The following is a 22,497-nucleotide window of genomic DNA, read 5'->3' on the forward strand; positions in this document are numbered from 1 at the left end:
TGCGAGAGAGCACGACTCGTTTTTAAAATACAAAGATCAAGAAGCGTTATCGTGAAGCGCGGGTATGCGCGAGTTTTGACTGAGTACGTGTGATATTACGTCGTGAATGAATAACCGCATTCGATGCGAGCGAATGAACAACTAGGCTGGGAGCCTAAAAAACATAAACACAAGAGAAAAACAAGAATAACTTTGTCTTTCGTGTCTCGAGCTAGACGATATAACCGGCTTAGTTGTTCATTCGCTCTCATCGAACGCGGTTATTTATTCACGACGTAATATCACACGTACTCAGTCGAAACTCGCGCATACCCGCGCTTCACGATAACGCTTCTCGATCTTTGTATTTTAAAAAACGAGTCGCGCTCTCTCGTATCTCATTCTGTCTTTTCTCTTTCTTTTTCCAATTACAATTTCAAATTTCTTTTTCGAAAATGTTGACCGAAAAAGAAAGAATAATGCTGCTTATTTATCGAGGATCTGGAGATCGCATTAGATCATATCAAGAAGTAGCTGATCTATTCAGTAAATATGCCTAAAAAATACTTTATTATAGGTTTTTGGAAAGCCCTTGAAATAAGCTACAAGAATATGTAATAAAAAATGGGGGATCCAATTTAAAAAAATTCAATTTGACTTTCGTATGACCTTCGTTCTCCACCCAAAGTCAAATTTTTAGCCATCATTAGGTACATTTTATTAAGCACTACAACTTTGCTACTTACATATTTTTCGCTACAGTTGATCCTTTTCGAGATATTTGACCGTTTCCGAACTTTTTGCCAACCCTGTATATAAATATAAGCATTTGTTCTGCATTGGCGTCGTAATATCTAAAGGCCAAATCACATTAACAATTGGCGATAGATGATTGACGATTGAAGATTGGAACTTGACCAATTGGAACAAAGCAAGCCAAGGCTGAAGCTTGTTGATTCGTTAAAATCTAATCTTTAATTGTCAATCGTCAATCACCAATCGCTAGTGTGATTTGGCCTTTAAATCCGTATATATTTATGCCAGCCAATCTGGACACGTGACCAAGTTGGCGATTCTCTGTACTAGAAGTTCTTTAGTATTTAGCATTCAGTGCACAAATTTGTTTATTTATTCTTGTTCATTTGTTTATTTATTCTTGCTACTTGCAAAATGTCTCGTGCGTGTTTGAATATGGAAATACGAAAACTGAAACCGGTTGAACTATATAAGTTAGGAACTATATTAAGTGTATCCGATAATTGGAAAAAACTAATGGCTATTGTGCCAAAAGAAGAAAATGTTTCCAAATTCAGCAGTGAGCATATCGAGTATGTTAAATATATTAAATATATATATATATATATATATATATATATATATATATATAATATATGATTATCACATAATGGTAATAATTAATATTTTCATTGTAGGATGATTGAACAAGCCGCACATCAACATAACCGTAATGCAGCAGAGATATTTTTAGATGAGTGGAGTACTATGGGAAGAGAAAGGCCAACATTGGAACTTTTATTGGGTCTTCTTATAAAAGCTGAATTATTCAGAGCTGCTGACTACATAGCATGCGATATATTACTACGTAATATTCATGATAGTAAAATAGTCTTTAATATATGTAAAGACAAACTAATTTTATTCTTTAATTACAGAGGAGAGACCAGAGAGGCCAGAATATGGTCCAATTGCTTCTATTGATACAAGCGATGCGATGATACATAAAATATTAGAAGAACAGATACTTCCAAAAGACACATCTGATGACTCGCTGGTATTAGAATCCTCTTTCAAATTAGAGGTTAATAAAATATATCATGATGACAAGAAATTTGATGACTTACAAGAAGCTGCCAATAAAAATTCATCAGAAGCAACTGATGATGCTTTAATTTGTAAGAAATCTACAGATGCTGCTAGTGAAATTGTGTCGGATTTAATGAAATTCACTATGGCAGATTCTTGTGAGACAATGGACAAATATATAGCTCATAGTGTGGTTTCAATAGCTGAAGAACAATTACCTGTTCCTATAATTTTTGGTGATCCAAAAGAGCCATCAAATATAAGAAAACAATATTGCCAAGAAGTAACATCTCAAGAATTGCCAGTGTTTGTTAATTGTCCTGTGCAATTTACAATGCCTAATGAGGAAGTGCCTTCTGAACGTTTGCCAGTATTTCTTAACAATCCTGTGCAATCAACAATGTCTAATAAGGAAGCATCTTCTGAATATTTGCCAGTATTTCTTGACAATTCTATACAATTTACTACACTTTCCAATAAAGAAATATCTTCTTCTGACATTCCACTTTGTTTAAAATGATAATTTTATAATATAAATATAAATTAATATAAATATAATATATATAAATATATATTAATATAAATATAAATTTTATAATATAAATATAATTTTATATTCAATTTTGTAATAACTAGTAGCATTAATATATACAAAATAATACATATATAAAGTTTATTTACGAACAAAATGTATATACACAGCCCCAGAGTACACTTCTCAAATGAAGAAAATAAGTTCTGTGATGCAATGATAATAGATTACTTCTTTTTTCTTTTCAGTTTCTCTGTGTATTTGTGTGCCTTATACTGAGACTTCTTTTCTTCAATAATCTCTTTGTATCTGCACTTATTATATTTTGTAAACTCTACATTAGTCATGAGCTCATTGACAATTGTTTTTTTCTGCTCCTTCTTTGTGAGACGTGCGGAGTAATGATCCACTGGAGAATCCATAATTTTGCCAATGTGGAAATGTTTTGGCAATCCTTTCCTGTCATTCTTCTTGTAAAAATGCTTTGAATCTAGTGCTAATCTCATTTGCAACACCTCAAGATCATGCTTAACCTCTGGTGTTACATAAGGTGCGCGCATGTTAAACCATTTTGCACCTGTTCCAGCTTTTCGCCTCTCGTGTATAAGTTTTAAGTTGGCGTTTGTTCAATTTATAAGGAGACACAAACCGTAATTTTTCAAAACCAAGTGTAATAACAATTTTTTTTCATGATCTCATCTACTGAACTAATTTCTTTTTTTATGAGATTTACATCCTCTATTGGTTCAGTCATTTTTTAAGACCTCCAACCCATTGGCCTCAAACTCTTCGAGATCAAAATCTACAATGGAAAGAAAATTTGCCTTTTTATAGAAAAATCTAAATCTAAAGTCTTTTATAGGAAAAATAAAGATAAAAAACAAATAAACACGTATAATTATCCATTTCGTTTCCTTATTAATTTTCAAATTGCTTTCTGTAAATCAGATAGAATGGCCACGCTTGCGTTTTACTTGATGCCGTTTTTCCAAAATTACTTGATACGCTACATGAGTACTCACGACACGTGGATAAAATAAATAAAAATAAATAATATCTGTAAATAAATAACATCTGTACATCTATCTTTTTTTAAGTTCTGAAAGTGTACACTAGATTCAGCAATAGAAAACAGACTTCATGGGCTGGAGTGTATGAAGTTGGCACCCCACTTTTTGAAATTTATAATTTTGAAAGTTGTTCCAGATTGTTCTGACTTTGTACCACATTGTTCCAAAGTGATATTGCTTCATTCGAAACGGTTTTCGAATAAAACAAAAAAAAATGATTTTTTGAGCTGGCACCCCACTTTTCGAAAATCGAACATTCTGATACCGCAATAGATTGTTCTAGTTGTTCCAAACATTGTTCCAAAAGCACAAATCAATAAGTTTAATTATAAGCCCGAAAAATTAAAAAAAAGTTTTTTGACAAACAGTCTATTGGACCAAGAGTAACCTGCTTACGTCTTACTGCTTAAGTTTTTCTGTGTGCCATGGCCCTTAAAGGGACGTCTACATTGGAAGTAAACAGTAAGAAGTAGGAAGTAAGAATAAGAAATTGACCAATCATAGTTAATTATTCTTCTCACATTCGACTGTGGTTGGTCAATTTCTTATTCTTACTTCTTGCTATTTACTTCCAATGTAGACGTCCCTTTATACTACTATATGGCGCGTAGAGGAGTTTTGCTATAAAGGTGCCAATATATGGGAGCGTCCCAACGTCGAACGTTAAAGCGTTAGCCAATCAACGTATCAGGTTCCAGAACTTGTAGTTCTTGCGGAAAGTAGCACGTTGATTGGCTACCGCTTTAACGCTCGAAGCTTGATGCTCCCATGTAAAGACACTTTAAGTGTGCAAACCCATGCAGCGGAATAGCGGAGCGCAAAACGAGAGTGGAACCAATCATGAGCGTTCCACAGCTTTCACTCGTGATTGCTTCCGCTCATGATTGGTTCCGCTCTCGTTCCGCGCTCCGCTATTTCGTTGCATGGATTTGCACCCTGAGTTTCCAGGAGATTTTTGCGCAATAGGAATTCTTCTGCGCATGCGTAAAGTAGGAGCCTGCTATTGGATATTGTATTGGTTTCCATTCTCTATAGCAGTTTCTTTTTAAGGAAAGATTTATCGTGTTCGGACGTGTGCTCCGTAATCGACTTACATCCACGTTTTCCTATAAGAATTTTTTGCAAAAGCTATTACAATGCCTCCTAAGTTCGATCCGAATGAAATCAAGAAAGGTATTTTTTTATATTTTCTTCTATAACACGCTTAGATTTTGTAAAACTTTATAACCTTAAAATACGTATGTTAAAACTATTGTTTTCGAATACAGTATATTTGCGATGCGTTGGTGGTGAAGTAGGAGCTACCTCGTCCCTTGCTCCAAAAATTGGTCCTCTTGGTTTAGTAAGTTTCAAAAAAAAACTTCATTTATGCGAGGATTAGTCTGGAATAGGTTATGTGTGGACTGTTATCTAAAAACTTTCATTCTCCTCTCTACAGTCGCCGAAAAAGGTCGGTGATGATATCGCCAAGGCCACTAGTGACTGGAAGGGTCTGAAAATCACAGTTCAACTGACTATCCAGAACAGACAGGCTACAATCTCAGTTGTACCATCTGCAGCTTCTCTCATCATTAAGGCTCTTAAAGAACCACCGAGGGACCGCAAGAGACAGAAAAATATCAAGCACAGTGGTAATCTAACTTTTGATGACATAGTCTCCATTGCACGTGCTATGAGGTCAAGGTCGATGTCGCGTACACTTAGCGGCACTGTCAAAGAGATCCTGGGTACATGCCAATCGGTTGGGTGTACCGTAGAAGGCAGGCCACCCCATGACCTCATAGATGACATTAATGCAGGAGAACTAGAAGTTCCTGAGGAATAATGGCTGGTAGGTATAAGGCCTATTATTAATTCTTCTCATTGATACAACAAAGAAACAATATTTGAACAAGTTTGCAGTTGATTATATATATTTGTGAAATTTTTTATTAGCAGTTTTATTAGTTTTTCAATTTGTGATAGTCTCAGTGAAAAGTATTAATTATGGGCCTTTGGTAGGGGTTGGCATCCCATCCACTTGCTTAGCCTTAACTAATTGATGTTATGTGCTAGCAAGCTAATTTAGCCATTGAGGAGATAACCTCAATAAAAAATCATATAATAGTATGCACAATAGGATTATATATTTTAAGTATTCTCTGTTTTCTATTTTTTCAGACTTTTGTAAGATGCAGAAAATAAAAAGTTTTGGAAAATAACTGAATATTGTACTTTTTTTACTATTTTATATAATCTATTTATTTCTTAAGTATACATTATAGTGTTAACTATAACTGTTGTTAAAAATTGTTGTATGAACATCGCGAATTTATGGTGTCTTATAAATTATCAAGAAATTCCAGAGACACACAGTTGATTTTAGTTTGTTCCTAATATCAGATTTTTACTAGGTATATTCACATTTTTTTGTATTTATTCAACACGCGCATTGTAAAATTTATAAATTTCTTATATTTCAGTCCCATATCTTCATTTATTACTATATATATGAAAAAATGTACAGAAAATTATATATACAAACTTTTATGAGATGAGCGTGTCTAAGTGCAATCTGTGATTGGTTATTAACCATGGAAACTAATGCCTCATAAAACATTAAATAATTTGTCCTCTGCTTTAAACTGATAAAATGTTCATTGTCGCCAAAATATGTATATACCACTAACATTGTTACAAGTGTTTTTACAATATTTCATAATATCTTTAGTCTTTTAAATTTGTAATATACACACGTTTTTTGCTAATCAAATTGCATATTCTGGATTTTTGTTTCAATTATTGGAATTATATATGCAAAAGTTTATAAAGATACTTGGAAGAATTGGTGACATAGACATAAAAAAAAAAACAAATGTTGCTCTCGTGAGCACAAAGTATGTATAATGGAATAATAAATTTGTTATAATAATGATTTATCTTTTATGCAAAATTACTTAATTACTGTTGACCCAACACCTGACCTCTTCCCCAATTGTGTCCTCCGAATATATTCCTTCCTTGAGCATTCTGTTCCCTTGCTGGCCTATATACTGGTGGAGCTCCGAATGATCGAACACCACTTCTTTGAGGTGGGAAATAATTTTCAAGTATCCTTGGAGTATTCAGTAATTCCGGCCCACCAAGTTCTTGAGGATACTTAAATTTCAAAAAGACATACAGATGTCCAACCAGAATACCAAACAACTCCATCATTCCACCTCCAGAAATAATCAAGTTGAATCCAAATAAGACCCAGGGCAAATACATAGCCTTAAATTGTGTACCTGTGATATTAAATAACATTTCATAAGCCAACATTGAAATTATTATTAATTAATTAGTATAGTTATCGTATAAAGAAAGCATTGGAATATAAAAAAAAAATACAACATACCAAACCAGAAGTTTACGATAGCATCCTTATTCAACTGACACCATACATATAATACACTGAGCACCATGGGATCCATGAGCAAGGAGAAGTCGCCAACAAGCCCGATGATGACACAACATATCCAATTGAACAACAAAAGGAAACAATAATCCGCGGGTTTGCCATCGTATTCTCCTCGCTCTAACCTCAACGAATAATTATACAGGAAGTAGCAATTGACCAAGAAATGAAAGCCCGAACCCGGGCTGAGAGGATAATAGAAAACACTTGTTACTGCCCTCCAAATCTCGAAATTGTTTAAAAATCGATCGGGCCACAGTATGAGCAGATGCGGACTGAGAAAACCAAATCTGCCGAGTAACGTCAAGACGGCGGTGCACAACAACCAGTATCTCGTGAATATCGGCAACGAGCCGAACCAGTCTCTCACGTCTGACATTTTGCACGATTCTCCAACGCCGTTCTCTTTCAGAATCAACAGCTAACTGTTCGCAAGTGACCAGCAGCGACTATGAAGTATGACGTGTTGATTAGACCGCTAAACGTGCGACACGTCTGCGACAGCGTCTTCCTAGATTGCGTGTACGTGCGACATGCGCATAGAGGTTATGTCATGGAAAAACAACGGTATTGCATGTCACGCTCTGAGAATCCAGTAGCGGTATTTCCTACCTTCCCTATGTCTGTGAAGATACGTGATCTCCGTCTATCTGTTGTAAAACATCGAGTTTGAAACAGTCAAGTTTGGTAGAGTTGTTTATACAAAATTGTTTTATTTGAACATACTCGCATATATTAGTAAAATAATTACAGAATAATCACAATTTTCGCCTCCGTACAATACGCACGCACGCACGCATTCATGTTGTTCGAGATGACGTAGAAAACGAAAAGAAAAATGGAAAGATTTATTCTGGACAAAAAAAATAATATTCATTACGCTAAGTACAATGTGACTCTATATGCAGATTTTTGTGCAAACAAAAAATGTTGAGTATCGCTATATTATCATGTCTTTATTAAGACATTGAATATATATGTATAAATCATAGGGATGAAAATATATCAGCAATATGATTCTCCCTGCATTATTGCCTTAAATATTAAAAATTTTCATTTTTCATTACTAATTATAATTATGTGAAAAATATTTTACACGAATCAAAACATCAAGATTGTGGAACTTCCAGATGGTTTTTTAAAAATTATTGCGATCGCACAATACAGATTCTCTTGTGTCATTTTTAAATAATATACATACATAAATATTAACATAGTTCAGTCATCAGAACCAGCTGTTCTTTTTGCTTTTCTTTGTCCTGGACTTTGCTTTGAAAACCTAGGTACCATACCTCTAGATTTATCTGTAAAAAGTATTATTGATTAAGAACTTTCATTTTTGTTTATGCAATGTTTCTCTTAACATGTTAACAGATTAATAAAAAAATATATAACATTAATTGTGGGGTTTGAAATAAGATTGGAATATTTTATGGAAGACCAGGAAAAATATATCTATTTTATACTTTCTTAAAGTCTGAGCGTTTTGCGGAATACCATGTAATTCTGATTCAGACTTTAGTTGATATAAGCAGATGCTCATTGGCTTCTGATCTATTACTTACTAATTCTGTTAAGAGTTTCCTTTGGCAGCCAATCGTAATCTACATTGTTAGGATTAGATGTGCCCATTTCTACAGGCGCTTTACGGGTAGTAGAGGAGCGCGACTTGCGTCCCAGAGATGATAATAATTGCTGACCTCCCACAAGCGTCAATATAACACACGCTGTGAGAAATACATAGAGAAAGATAGTTTCTCCATCAAGACCATCGTCTATCTCTATAATTTGTACAGTTTCATTGAAAACTGCTTCATTATAGGAAATTCCATTCTGTAAAAATATAATGCAACATTGATACATATGCATATTTGTTTGGCTTAAATGCATATTTTTGAATAATAAGTACAATTTTACACTTACCGCATCTCTGTAATTGAGATTAACATTTAAACCGAATGGTCTTCCAGCAAAGTTATCAGCTGGTATAAAGGAATAAGCTAAGGTGGCTTCATGCTTGGGTTTCACAACCTTGTTAAATGTGAATGTTGAGAAGTTCTGAATATAAAAGTTAAAATCCATTGCATAACGAAAAGAAGCATCCAATGATTCCAAAACAAAGTCATCCTCACCCTTGTTGGTGAAACCAACAAGAAATTCCACTATATTTCCAGCTGGTAATTCTGTGAAATACATAATACATCTTAGTATATCATACATAATTACCTCTAATTCGAGTCTTAATAACCAAAAAAGCAATGAAAGTACCAAGAGTAGATAATGCATTGTGAATGGGTCTTGTGAAAAGTATTGTCGTATCAGCATCAGCCGAAGCATTGCTCGTATCTTCCTCTGTCTCTTCATCTGCTATTATACTACCTTCTTCACCTTCCACATCGACGATATCATCAATATTCTCATCTTCTTGAGCATAAACACCATATCCTAGTCAAAACAGACACGACATATATATGAGCATCTGTTATCCTGCCGCATGTAGTAAAAGTATTACAGACAACAGCTCCCACGTATCATCTTTCTAAATACACATCTGAGAATCGACATAACGACAGCTGGTGAATCTTCGGAGCACCGGAGAGCTCTGCCTAACCGCGCGAATCGGGTTCTGCTCGAGACTTTCGCTTTATCGATTAATTTTTCCCAGAAGGAAGAAATTCAACAGCCGTGTAATCGAATATTTGCAATAACACGCGAACGGAACAGAATGGCAAGTTGCCGTGCAAGATACGTCAACGAACGAAGCGCAAAATGCACGTATTTACCTCCATTCGCCGCAAGTGCGAACGCCGAAAGGGCCACGAATAGGAAAACGTTAAACCTCTTCATTGTGTCACGCTGCTCGCCGACCACCCTTTCAGTTAGGAATGCCGGTTAATTCGATCTCACATCCACTCACTACGATACTGATCCTACGGCGCGACGCTCCGGCATAACGTGACGGTTGCCACCATTACTAGCAGCACCGCGTGCTACGTGGAAGGTCAACAGGGTAGTCGTCAATTCGTCAACGTGGAACCGAGAGAGCGACGCAGCGCGGCGCGCCGCGACGACGCGACACCGCCAGGAAGTATGCGAAGCTTGCAAGATGACGCGCCGTTGCGATAAAAAGTGCATCCCGTGATCGCCCATTGATTGCCAATCACGGCACGATCTCAAGCGAACGAAACACGCTAATTGGTCGGTCCTGAAGCAGCAGTGAACGAGATCGCAGCTATCATGTTGGATGACGTTGATGTTTCACCGAGTTTCTTTTCTATGAGCCATGGCACGAAGTGACACCTGTCCGTTTACGAGTGACAGGAGATGAGAGAAACACACCTCGCGTCGAATTATTTTTTATTGTCAATATCAGATTATTTTTAAAAATCTAGATCTTAGTTCTTTTCTAAATGTAGAATCAAATCTGTTTTATTCTCCACTAATATACTACTTACAAATAATTTATTAGACAAGATTAATATCGGATTAACCGGATTATCTGTCGGAGTTATTTTTCATCTGTCGTAGTGTATTTTTCATTGACTCTGAATAAAATCGCATAGAAGTTGCACGAGAAAAATCCAAAGTAATTAACGAACGTGCTAACCTCGTAGACGGCGGATATGACGGGCTTAGGCATGGATTTCGAGGACGATTTCTTCTTCGAGGAGGACAAAATGTTGGTTATGGAGGATTGTGGATGTTGATTGTGTCGATTAGCTATAATTCGCTGTCACGCTGCATCACAGTCTCAATGTGCTTTCTTTCGGTTGTAACATGCATGCCTGAAATGCCACGGTGCGGTGGAACAGTTTGAGAGGTGATTCAGCCTTATCCGCGAACAGTGGCATACCTCGAAATTTGAGCGGAACGACCTCCTCGGATGATAGAGCCACCGTTGCTCTGACCACCGTACCATCGGCTAACGTCGAATTGCACCAATTGGCTATGATGGAAGATCGCATGTACGCACTCTTACGTCACAGTTACATTGATTTCTATTCATTTCTGCTCTTGGCTTTACACACACCTCTCTCTCTGCCAAATTTCAATTCCTCTCTTCTCTATTGTCGCTTATCTTATTGGGACTCAGACCAGACATAGAGCTGGTCGCGCAAGATCAATGTACACAACAGCGACCAGTCAACCAGATGTAAGTTCTTATTTCTGAGCATTGTTATTGTGAAACATATTTATACTGTAGAATTATAACTCATTGTAATTTAAACAAAACTTAAACTAAATAACATTGAACATGTCGAGAAATTAATAGAGATGCCCAATTTAAAAGTATTTTGATCATAGTTTGAGAAATTACACATGTAGCTTGCTACTGATATGCAAATAAGTAAGTATCTGTATACAATTTTAAGTAGTATTAATGAATTTTCTGTTTCTTTTATAAAATATAGATTTTGTTTAATGATTCATGTTGTGTAAATTTTACAATGTTAATGTAAATTTCATTTAATTTTATTGCTTCCACAAACAATATAATTGCAAGAATCATTTCTGATAACTTCTCTCTGTTGTACAGAAATAATTTTTAAGTGTTGCCTATGAATTTTTATTTTTGCTACGCTGCATACTTCAATTTTTATGTCTAGAACATTTTCTTATGCACCTTGTCATTCATAAAATTGCCTGCATACTTGTATTTGTTTGAAGATTCATTCCTTTCATTTTGAATATCAGGGGCATGACCATTACGTCTGGGAACGTCGTGATACAGAAGGATGCCAGTAATCTCATTGGCATAAGTATCGGCGGCGGTGCGCCGCTCTGTCCATGTCTGTATATCGTACAAATTTTCGACAATACACCTGTGGCAGTGGACGGCACTCTTCAGTCGGGAGACGAGCTCGTGGCGGTGAACGGTGCGTCAGTGAGGGGCAAAACAAAAGTGGAGGTCGCGAAGATGATACAGTCCTGCGATTCGCAAGTCAGCATCAACTACAACAAGCTACACGCTGATCCGAAACAAGGACGCACTCTTGACATCGCTCTCAAGAAGGCAAGAAACATATATTAATCACGCATTAATTACTAAGGTGACCAGACGTCTCTCGTTCTTTTTTATCCGGAGCAGTTTCGGTTTTTTATCCTTTGTCTTGGATTTCTTCGAATGCTATTCGAGACATCGATTTATTTCAGCCAAACTATCCTGGTTTATCTCGTTTCAGAGGATTTTTTAAGTACTTTTGACAGAGAAAGATCTTCTCAGGAACATTAACAGCTCTAGTACAGTAAATAAAATAAATATAGTAACTTTGATTCTTCTTAATTTTAAGCAAGAATAACACGAGTTTTCTCTTAGCAATAATTTCTATTTTACTATATATAGTAAGTCTTCATAGTTGTTAAATTACTTTTCATATATCTATGAATAAAATATTGTTTTCTATATATATATTATCGTTAGATACTTTGTAGATATAAAAAAATAATGTTTAGCAACTTTTTTATCTTTTATCTGTTCGATACACTTATAAAGTGTTCCGGATTTTGGCTGGGAAATCTAGTCACCTTATTATTACACATCTAGATAAGTTTATTTCATGAGAATTGTGTAACTAAATTTTCGAATTCATACAGGTAAAGCATAGATTAGTCGAAGGGATGGGCAGTACAACGGCCGACGCACTCGGACTGTCACGAGCCATTCTCTGCAACGACGCGCTCGTTCAGAGATTAATGGCGTTGAAACGTACGGAAAACTTCTACAGAGGTCTCGTTGCGCACGCCAAGGCTACGTTACACGCTTTCTTCGACTTGACTCAAATCTACAAAGGTACGGACGTTCCTCTTGAGTATTATTAAGTTGTACAGCTGTATATCTTAATTGCATATCAACTTACTCGTTTCTCTTTTCTTCAGTATTCGGAGACGCCTTCGCCGCGATAGGAGTGCGAGAACCGCAGCCGCGCGCTAGTGAGGCCTTCCGACAATTCGGAGAACAGCACAGACAAATGGAAAAGTTCGGAGTAGCGATGTTGAAGACTCTGAAGCCGATATTGAGCGATCTGGGGACGTACCTCAACAAGGCTATACCGGACACGCGGTTGACCATCAGCAAGTACGCCGATGCAAAGTTCGAATATCTGTCTTACTGTCTGAAAGTGAAGGAGTTGGACGACGAAGAGCAGAGCTGTGCGGCTCTGCAGGAGCCGCTGTATCGCGTGGAAACGGGCAACTACGAGTATCGCCTGGTACTCAGGTGCCGACAGGAGGCACGCGCGAGATTCGCGAAACTGCGCTCGGATGTGTTGGTGAAGCTGGAGTTGCTCGACAACAAGCACGTGCAGGACGTCGTGTGGCAATTGCAGAAGTTCGCGGCGGGTTTGGCCAAGTATTACGCCAGCACACGAGATCTGCTATCTGCCGTGACGCTGTTCCCGGTCGAGGTCGATCTGTCGCACTCCGCGTTCCAGTACAAATCCACTGGGCCGCAAACGCTAACGGACAACGAAGATATCGAGGAATATGAGCCGGAAGAGAAACAACAGAGCGCCCAGGACGAGGAGCTTCTCATCGATACGCAGACTTTTCCATTGATAACGCCGAAGACGACCGACAACACGTAGCGATACTTGTTGGGCTTTTGAAGAATTCCATGTTTTTTGAAAGAATCATTCATGACTTTTATAATGTTCGACACATGTATACGAAAGAGCTCTTTGGTTTTTTCGTTCGCGTCGAATGATTGATGCATTTCTGCGTAATGCATTCCTTAATCGCGAGACATGGTACAGAATGCTATTTACTTAATTTTTTGTTACGATGCAAAAAAATGTATTTAAGTCTCGCGATTATATTTGTTGTGTGCAGATTATAGAATCTAATCATTACTTCTAATGCGTATCACGTAACTCGATGTAAAATACACATTTTTAATAGCTATCTTATCCTTACGATCTTTAAGACATGTTTAGTGGACAAATTATCTGTTATTAAATTTTGTTTCCTGTAAATCAAGTTGGATCAATATATTTGTATTTGATACAGAATGCCATTAATTGTGCTTCTCTTTCGATTATGCGTAGGTACGCGATATATATTTATAAACTATACATATATAATATATAAATATTTATCAACTAAATAAAAAAACGTATATATATATTGTGTATAATATACATACAATTAATGTATATTTGCCTAAAATAAAACATACCAAAGTTATTATTTCAACATAAAAACAATTTTTTATTAATGTTCTTCGTACATTATAACTTTTCTTTTGCTATTCATATCAATTTACGATGAATATTTCTATAATAAAAAATGTAGAGGTCTTTTGTGGATTGAGAGAAAGAGAAAACTTTAAGTTTTGTTTTAATTCTAACCTAAATAGCATAAACTTTCAAAAGACATTTTAAAGACATCTTCTAAAAATCTTGAAAATATTTTTAAGACATCTTAAGAGTTTATACTACCTGGGAAGTTATCTAATGGTAAAAAATAGAAAATGTCTGATATGATACATTATACTTTCCGCAATTTTCGTTGACTGGAGAGCCGGAAACGTCACCATTTAAAAAGACGTAATTTCCGTCGCGAGAGATCGCTCTTTCTTTCCGGCCGTGTGAACACTGTGCTTGTTCTCTCTCGTGGAGCTAAGGTCGTATCGACGACTTGCACTAATTATTAAGAATAATCCGACCTGAAGTGATAAAATTTAAACATTCAAAATGACCACAGAGACCGAGCTCGCTTGCGTTTATTCCGCGTTGATCCTCGTCGACGACGATATCGCTGTAACCGTAAGTACACGTTATTGAGGTTATGCCGCGTTATCTTCCACGTTGCCCACTTTTTGGTAAATAATTTATTAAAATGAAGAATCATATATGTGTTTACAAGTTATTCAAGTGGATCTCATAGAATTATAAATAATGTAAAATGAAGATAATGAGCAGTTTCCAATATATTTTAAACAACAATAGTTCAATATTCTTACTATAGTTTTGTAGGTTATTCGAATTGTTCACATTTTTGTCCTACAGGGAGAAAAAATTCAAACAATTCTGAAAGCGGCAAATGTTAACGTTGAATCTTATTGGCCTGGGCTTTTTGCCAAAGCCCTGGAAGGTGTGAACGTTAAAGAACTGATCACCAACATTGGATCTGGCGTTGGGGCTGCACCTGCAGGAGCTGGTGGTATGTATATTCTTTTATTAAAAGGCAACTGGCATTATAACTTAATTTTAGTATAATATGATTTATAATCTATTTGCAAAGTATAGTATATAAGTATGTATATATAAAATTATTTCCAACTTTGTCCTCTTCATCCACCGTTCTAGAAAATTCAAGTTACTAGTGCGGTCAGCAATAGAGGAGATAGAAAATGGAAACAGTAGCTTACTTTGGTTTTATCACTGAAGATATAACCTAGGTTCTGTTAACAACATTAAAAACATTTTTAATATGATTATAGTTGCAATATAAATTGCTTTTCAAGAGATTTTATACCAGAAGACTTGTTCTCTTGTTAATTATTTTATGTGAAAAGTAATACTTGTATCTTCTTTTACAGCTCCGGTTGCTGCAGCACCCGCCAGCACAGAAGCTGCACCGGCTAAAGAAGAGAAAAAGAAGGAAGAACCTGAGGAAGAATCAGATGACGACATGGGCTTTGGTAAGTTACATCAAAATTATAATATTTAATCTCATAAAGATAACCAAAGTATAGACATTATAAAGAATATTCAATGATTAATTTAGCATGTATTAGCTACGGAATACACATGTGACGACATCATAGCAAAATGAGAATACAGTAAAACATTGTTTCCTACTCAACAAATGTAATTGATTCTGTTCTAATCACATTGCACTCTATTTTCGGTTACAGGTCTATTCGATTAAGCTCAAGGATCGCGCTACGTTGGTCCATTCCTTTTGTATGTACAGTTATATTGTACAATAAATAAAACATTTTGACAAAGGTATATATACTTTCTTTACCACCATAGAAAAGCGATCTCACAACAATGAGGATATACTTTTCTCTGTTTTTCTTTTTTTGTTTTTGCACATTTTGTGTGTATATGTGTGTGTGTGTGTGTGTGTGTGCGTGCGTGTGTATAGTATATTAATATATATAAGTATATCAATGGAATGCGTGCGTAGACGACGCACGGTGAACTCTATATGGAATGAAAATATATAATTTTCTATCTCTGTTTTGCAATTATACACACATGTACACATTCGAGTTCTATGTTTTCGTAATGTGTATACTATCAATGAAGTAGGATCACGATGCTAGCCGTTGTATCTATATTTTTTGTTCTCGATGACTTGTGCGCCGTTCGGCAATACATCACGATATAAGTTCAATCGATCGCGCTTTACGCGATGTTTTAATATCGATTATTTCGTCGAAAGAACCAGCTTTCATTGACGGATTTCTCATCTAATTTTCTATTTATCTAACCCACGTAACAAAGCGCGAGCAATTTCGTATGCGTCGCGACGATAAATAGAATCAATCGGATACGATTGTATTACGATCTCATGTCGTGTAGTAAGTAAAACGACCGAATATTGATATCCCGTTGTTTCGTCGTCATTGTCGTTAATCAGTTGGTGTATATGGAACGGAAATAGTCGTTATAAGTTGCGATATACATAAAAAATCTGTTGATGTACAGCAGCTAAAGATGAGTATTTGCACACTTTGTTCTTTCTTAGAATCAATATTCACCAAAAGAGGGAAATATTATTGCAAAAGCTTTTATCAGAATATGTTGTTTTTAGTTGCACACAAACTTGGAATATTTTTCTTTTTTTGTACGAGATCATCCCAAAACATCATAATATGTGCAAATATCATTTTTATCCACTGCACATCGAATCCTATTATATCTCTTTTTGTAAAACGCGATAACAAAATAATATATACAATCGTTGATAAATGTTATGAAATATGCTGAGCGTCGTTTGATACACGAGAATTAATTCAGTGATCGACGGTACGCAAGATTGTGAATTAACGTAATCCACGGTAAATATAATGCGTATGAGACTTTCGGCGTAAGCAAGCTTAAAATAGATATCTGGCGATTGCACAGCTCTGTTGGAAATCTCGTCGAAACGCACTTGGCAGACTCTGCGACTCGTTAATAACACGTTGTGCGTTTGTAAAAATACTCATTAAATACACTCGGAAGCCACATTTCAAACATCGAAATGTGCACTGTCTTTTACAGAATGCGCGTATCAACGCAAAGAGCGTGTATTCTGAAAATATGCACAATTATATTATGGAAGTTCACAACTTAGAAGATTGAGAGATCACGATAAAGTGATAATACCACAAAAAGTTACAGAGCGATTCGATTTCTCGCTTTCATTGAGGAAGATGTATAATCTCAGGCAGTTCAACAGAAACCCGTTACATGTTTACCTAATTAGACGGAAAAAAGTCGAAGAGACCGCGAGTTCTTGAGATTAAATATTCTTTTTCTACCGCGCTCTTTCTCCTCTTTCTCTTTCCGAAACAACGGACATTTCATTCAACAAAGCGGTCACCATATCACCAGCGATATTTTGCGTTTATCAAAACGCGTTTCTATATATTTATACTTAATATTTTATAACAGAAATGCTTTCTTCTTTAATCTTTCGACTCGCCATTATCAACACGTTGCGCTTCCGGCTCCGACAACGGTAACCATTGCGCCGAAGCGCCTTTGCCGGACAACACACGATGAAACAATTCTCTCTGGCACGAAGCGGATACTTCGCATTTGGCCAAAAGATCGCCGTTGGATCGCAAAACAGAGAACTGTAAGATGCACTTCGACAAAACGTCGCTACTGATATCGAAGCTGAGGATGTCGTTCCACACAGGACTAGTGGCTTCGCGCTGCATGCCCGATTTCTTCTTCTTCAGACTCTTACCGTCCTGGATGAGCGATACCTGAATAACGAAGTTAAGACGAATAATGGAGCAATTAGCATTGAACCAAAAAGAATCGTATATCCAAGTATACATACCTTCACGTACGGATTCGCATTTGCGGGATCGTCGAGAACAGGTAGATTTCTCGCCCTGACGACGATGATCGTCAGTTTCTCTATAGACGGATGGTAGGAGATAGAAACCATCAGCTCTCCCAATGGTGGCGCTTTAAATCCACCTTCCGTTCCGTATCGTAGAACCGGCTTCGTGATAGTAACGAGATTCATGTCTAAATTCGGTACGGAGGATAAAGGAAGTTGCACGTAACCCAAACCACGATGTCTCGTGAACGCATCAAAATCGTAAAGCAGGATCTCCAACGTTCTGCCAGCCAACGATGACTCAGGCGTTACTTCGAAGACGAAGTCCTCATCGAATACTATAGTGAGTGAGAGTAATTGGATGAGAACGCAATAATAAATCTTAATGCTCTTGTTCACAAGTTGCAAGTAAATAATGGGAAGATATTCACCAGGGTTCAACGTGCGCCTGTGTATCGTAGTTTGCCACACGTTGCTGCGATCAGGCAGCAAACGTATCTTGGCATAGGGATCCGCGATGCCGCTCAATTCACGGGCACGAAGATCGTGCGCCTTTGAAATAAGGAAGGGTTACATTAATCTGAAAAGTATGCGCGATACGCGACGTGAAAAATTATGGATTACCTCAATAAGCCTGACGGTGAGTATTCCGGCGTTTTCGTCATAAATCAATCCCAATTTCAACTCACCCCTAACTTCGTCGGACGATGAGGTCGAGGAAGAAGATGAAAGCTACGATGAAGGCCACGAAAGCACGTGATATAATCGACGGAATCATCTGGTCGCGAATATCGCTCGCAGTGCAGTGAAATGAAACCATACGACGTTACCTTGTGCCGTGGCGCCGACTCGATTTCGACACTATTCAATCTGGAATGAGAGCCGTCTATACTTCGCGTCGGCGGCCTAACGATCACCATACGCTTTTCAGACGCGACCACCGCCCCCTCCGGAAGCGGCGGAGCGAGTGGACTCATCGGAGACGGCGGAATGTCGTCTGACTCCGAGAGATGCTGTCTAACTGAAAAAGGAAAAAAAATACATTGACAGGATTCGCGCAGATTATTTGTGATGAAATTTCTAAAATATGCATGCACATTACCTCTTCTGGGAGAATCACTGGCGATGCTGTCAAACACATGATCCGACTGCCATTCGTCGTCATCCGACTGACTGTTGCTACGTCTGGAGATCTTGTTATCGCGTGAAAGCGCGACGCCACTGCCCAGACCGACCAAAACATCTTTCGACGACCTCGCTGCCTCTTCAGCTCTGTCTAGCAAATCTCTTTCAAACCTGAAAAAAACGTATAGTACATTATATTACAATTCTCGTGATTAGTAATCTTGTTTAAAATCATATCTTCATAGAGAGAAAACTCATAGAGAAAATACACACCAGTTGAGCGGTCCTGTAGTAAGCAGCGGCAATCGGCGACGGCGCGCACAAATGGTGTAGACGATCACCGCCGAGATTGCCCCGGTAGCGGCTCCGACCGTGCCCAGAACGGCGACTACTCCGGCACCGTGAACATCCATCTTAATAATGGACCTGGATTACAAAACGTGAAAACTGAAGACACGGTGTTTCGAAGCAAATCCGATCTCTCGTTCATGTAAATCGAGATCCAGCGCGCGATCATCGCGTCAACATCGCATTTGTTTAACAGCTGTCGATCGACTTGACCGAGAGCATCGGTTACACCAACATCGCTTACGAATAAGTTTGCTCCGACAAACTTTCTTCCTTCACCTTTAATTCGAGTGAGACCGCATTCGCAAAAAGAACGAGCAGGCAATTAGCGTGATCCCCTGCTCGCTGATCTCGTTAAGAGATCCTTTATCCATGTTTTATCCAAACGATGTCGGTACAACAACACTGGTAAGGAGAAAAGACGACTGATAGCGCGACTGAAGGCGCGTTTATTCTAGGTGTGACACGAATCCGGGTTGACATACGGCAGAGAGCAAGCTTACAAATACGTACACTCACTCCTGTCGTTTGCGCGAGCGTTACATCATTTTCTCATCGCTGGATGCGGATGCGGGGGGATGTCTCCACAGTTCCCCGAAAACAAGTCGCCAGCACTAGGACGTCGCATCCGACATGGGGTAGTTCGTCTGCAGGCCCGATAAGATCATGTCCACCCCGTGACTGTACGCTACGGCTAATGTAGCATCACTTTCTCGCCCTGTAGACTGACCCCCCGAGGAAGAGAGTCCGCGTCCGCATATGCGCGTGCGCCCGCTCGTCTTGTTAGCTGCTGGCGAAGAAGGATCATCGAGCGACCTTGAATGAGAGCGAGGAACGTGTTTCGGATGGCTCCTTTTCTCTCTTTCTCTCTCTGTGCGCAAAAGCAGTCGGTTAACAAGGGTGGAAAGAAGTGGCAGAAAATACACACCTACGCGCATGAACGTTTAAATATAGCTTGAGTTTTCATTACGAGAAAAATACTTCGTACTGTTGAAAGAAAAATTAATTATTCTCCTGATATTGTAGCAGGCAATACGCAAACGTCGCAAGAAGCTATGAAAATCTTTCGTCACGACCTTGTTAATTCGCTAATCAAGCTTTGAGTTTGCTGGTGCAAAAATAATCGCCGATAATTTGTTTTATTGTTTAGAGATATATCGAATATTTACTATTATATTTTTTTATTTAGATATAGAAAAAGGAAAGAGTATGGTTTAGATTATGGTTCAGGATCGTGCGAGCCGAAAGCCGGCACTGAGAAATACGGCGGGCCACCCCACCAGACTGATAGGTCGAATCGATATCTTTACTGAGATTTCCGTGCGTAATCGCGTCCTAAATCGTCCTCTCGCGCGTCCTATCGCTGTTGCTCTCCGAAATCTTTCGCACGTGGAAACACACGAGTCGGTGCGCACAGCACGTGAGCAGCGATAGTTTTACTTTGTTTCCTTGTTCTTTTACCTCGCATTCTTCATCGCATGTACACGAAAGGGAGTAAAGGTCATTATTAGCACGCGAGGTCTCTCTTATGATCCGATATATTGCTCTTTTAAGTCGAGATCGTGAATGTTTCTTTTTCCTCCAAGACACAATAAAATACAATCGTATCAGGCGAACCTTCGATGATCGAATCAACGGCCTGTAACAGATATTCTTATATATATTTTTTTTTACAATTCTTTGTGATAAACGTAAAACCTGATATAACTTAACACAACCTGCGTGAGAGAGAATTATGTAGAGAATTTTTTTTATGATACCTATAACGTAATATAGCTCGCGGAAATATGATTGCGTGCTTGTAATTATTACAATGGCGATACAAGTGTCAATTACAATGTTTCCTCCAGTAGAAAACTGCACGCTTGCGATTAAGATGTAGGTTATCGATCATTAACTGACCTAGCATACGATGGTTATCGATCATTAACTGACCTAGCCTACGATGGTATACGCGTAATTTATATAATATATAAATTAATATTTATAATTATGTACAGACTTATTAAATTCAAGGAATCGATCATACCGATCTTTTTCTTATGCTGTTTTATTAGTCATCTTCTGCAACAATTAGAAGATATTTTATGCTAATGAACATAGCACACAGATTACATGGTTGAAACAGTGATTTAATTAAGTGAAATTCATACTAGTATATTGTAGAAAGGATAGGTAGAAGCACAAAAGGATAAAGGCTAAAGGATAACTTCTCAGCTGACGTAATTAGTGACTGTGCATTTAATCTATTGCCACATACACACAACACACAGCATAAATACTGCCCCTATCCCTCTTTCTCTCCCTCACCTCTGTATTCCTCCTGTATACATGTGTACACTATTAAATATGTAAATGTGATGCGAGCAACTGAAAACAAATGCGACATTTGCATGCATAATAAATTAAAAAAACAACACGATTTGAAACATGCAAATTCATACGTTACAATAACATAGAGATTCTCATACCTTCAAAATTATTATCCAGCTACGTCCCTGTAATACATCAATATTAGTGAATTCAATCAATTTTATATACCTGGCCATCCCTCCTACATATCCGCCCTCGCATTCCGAGGATTGCAGACGCCTTTTATTTCTCTTGTCATCGTGTAATGGATTATAACGACAACGAAACTATCTAGAAGAAAAAGTAATATAGGTTAAATTATATCGAGCTCCTATTTTGCAGATATTTTTCATTATTTCTTAACACGTGGTGAATATCGCGCTAAATTAACAGTTGTCAAAGCGTTGAAATAAGCAACATAACAGGAACGAGACGTGATAAGAAGACAATTTAGAAAAATTGTACTGTGAAGGAGTGAAAGGGTTGGAAAAACATGTCAAAAGTGTGTAATGTAAAAATCGATATAATATTGATGAATTCCGCAGACTCTTCGGCTGTAGATGCGCGAGAGTAATTTCTGTCGATTCGCGACGGTAACAATCGCAAAGTTTACCGTTTTGCACACTTCACACACGTGAGATTATTGGTCTGTTCTTTTCAGCTGCACTGCTGAACTGGTGCAATAAGTTAAAGACACATATATGTTTTCTCACTCTAACTTATTGCACCAGTTCAGCAGTGTGTAGCTGGAAAGAACAGACCACATGTAAACATTACAATTTTAAATATTCAACTCAAATTTCGGTTTTATCGACTAA

General features: G+C 37.6%; 7 protein-coding genes and 1 pseudogene across 17 annotated transcripts; 4 read left to right on the forward strand and 4 right to left on the reverse strand.

The window, feature by feature from the left end:
- The first annotated feature begins 1,149 nt into the window (after positions 1–1,149).
- On the forward strand, positions 1,150–2,672 carry LOC116846990. The gene is made up of 3 exons (XM_032821503.1): positions 1,150–1,307; positions 1,413–1,582; positions 1,653–2,672. Exons 1-3 carry the CDS (start codon positions 1,150–1,152, stop codon positions 2,321–2,323), a joined length of 999 nt encoding a protein of 332 aa, XP_032677394.1. The 3' UTR covers positions 2,324–2,672.
- On the reverse strand, positions 2,527–3,575 carry LOC116846991 (annotated as a pseudogene).
- Positions 3,576–4,406: 831 nt separating this feature from the next.
- Positions 4,407–5,611, forward strand: LOC116846206 (60S ribosomal protein L12). Its single transcript, XM_032819752.1, has 4 exons — positions 4,407–4,578; positions 4,674–4,747; positions 4,844–5,236; positions 5,566–5,611. The coding sequence occupies exons 1-3, from the start codon at positions 4,542–4,544 to the stop codon at positions 5,228–5,230; spliced, it is 498 nt and encodes a 165-aa protein (XP_032675643.1). The 5' UTR covers positions 4,407–4,541; the 3' UTR covers positions 5,231–5,236; positions 5,566–5,611.
- Positions 5,612–5,861: 250 nt separating this feature from the next.
- On the reverse strand, positions 5,862–7,402 carry LOC116846198 (derlin-1). Its single transcript, XM_032819739.1, has 2 exons — positions 6,782–7,402; positions 5,862–6,671 (listed from the first exon to the last, which is right to left on the reverse strand). Exons 1-2 carry the CDS (start codon positions 7,218–7,220, stop codon positions 6,346–6,348), a joined length of 765 nt encoding a protein of 254 aa, XP_032675630.1. The 5' UTR covers positions 7,221–7,402; the 3' UTR covers positions 5,862–6,345.
- Positions 7,403–7,551: 149 nt separating this feature from the next.
- Positions 7,552–9,900, reverse strand: LOC116846192 (translocon-associated protein subunit alpha). The gene is made up of 5 exons (XM_032819732.1): positions 9,625–9,900; positions 9,110–9,286; positions 8,765–9,024; positions 8,407–8,674; positions 7,552–8,145 (listed from the first exon to the last, which is right to left on the reverse strand). The coding sequence occupies exons 1-5, from the start codon at positions 9,686–9,688 to the stop codon at positions 8,060–8,062; spliced, it is 855 nt and encodes a 284-aa protein (XP_032675623.1). The 5' UTR covers positions 9,689–9,900; the 3' UTR covers positions 7,552–8,059.
- Positions 9,901–10,014: 114 nt separating this feature from the next.
- LOC116846173 (PRKCA-binding protein) lies at positions 10,015–13,848 on the forward strand. 4 transcript variants are annotated; one of them, XM_032819703.1, is made up of 5 exons: positions 10,015–10,806; positions 10,935–10,994; positions 11,537–11,855; positions 12,437–12,632; positions 12,719–13,848. In XM_032819703.1, exons 1-5 carry the CDS (start codon positions 10,790–10,792, stop codon positions 13,423–13,425), a joined length of 1,299 nt encoding a protein of 432 aa, XP_032675594.1. In that variant the 5' UTR covers positions 10,015–10,789; the 3' UTR covers positions 13,426–13,848. The 4 variants fall into 4 exon arrangements, with proteins under 4 accessions (XP_032675594.1, XP_032675600.1, XP_032675614.1 ...); XM_032819709.1 differs by having other exon boundaries at positions 10,015–10,520; XM_032819723.1 differs by lacking the exon at positions 10,935–10,994.
- Positions 13,849–14,398: 550 nt separating this feature from the next.
- On the forward strand, positions 14,399–15,795 carry LOC116844892 (60S acidic ribosomal protein P1). Of its 2 annotated transcripts, XM_032817027.1 has the most exons (4): positions 14,399–14,604; positions 14,848–15,001; positions 15,381–15,482; positions 15,699–15,795. In XM_032817027.1, exons 1-4 carry the CDS (start codon positions 14,533–14,535, stop codon positions 15,710–15,712), a joined length of 342 nt encoding a protein of 113 aa, XP_032672918.1. In that variant the 5' UTR covers positions 14,399–14,532; the 3' UTR covers positions 15,713–15,795. The 2 variants fall into 2 exon arrangements, with proteins under 2 accessions (XP_032672918.1, XP_032672910.1); XM_032817019.1 differs by lacking the exon at positions 15,699–15,795 and having other exon boundaries at positions 15,381–15,526.
- Positions 15,488–22,420, reverse strand: LOC116844834 (synaptotagmin-2-like). Of its 7 annotated transcripts, none has more exons than XM_032816956.1 (10): positions 22,293–22,420; positions 21,869–21,970; positions 19,841–20,143; positions 19,253–19,405; positions 18,957–19,150; positions 18,685–18,875; positions 18,479–18,586; positions 18,286–18,406; positions 17,849–18,192; positions 15,488–17,771 (listed from the first exon to the last, which is right to left on the reverse strand). In XM_032816956.1, exons 4-10 carry the CDS (start codon positions 19,390–19,392, stop codon positions 17,466–17,468), a joined length of 1,404 nt encoding a protein of 467 aa, XP_032672847.1. In that variant the 5' UTR covers positions 19,393–19,405; positions 19,841–20,143; positions 21,869–21,970; positions 22,293–22,420; the 3' UTR covers positions 15,488–17,465. The 7 variants fall into 7 exon arrangements, with proteins under 7 accessions (XP_032672847.1, XP_032672839.1, XP_032672830.1 ...); XM_032816948.1 differs by having other exon boundaries at positions 19,841–20,966; XM_032816939.1 differs by having other exon boundaries at positions 19,841–20,966; positions 21,869–22,343.
- Positions 22,421–22,497: the final 77 nt, after the last annotated feature.

Source organism: Odontomachus brunneus, unplaced genomic scaffold, assembly GCF_010583005.1.
Source record: "Odontomachus brunneus isolate Ranch 3 - 2012 unplaced genomic scaffold, Obru_v1 Obru_scaffold_004, whole genome shotgun sequence".
Taxonomy (NCBI): Eukaryota; Metazoa; Arthropoda; class Insecta; order Hymenoptera; family Formicidae; genus Odontomachus; species Odontomachus brunneus.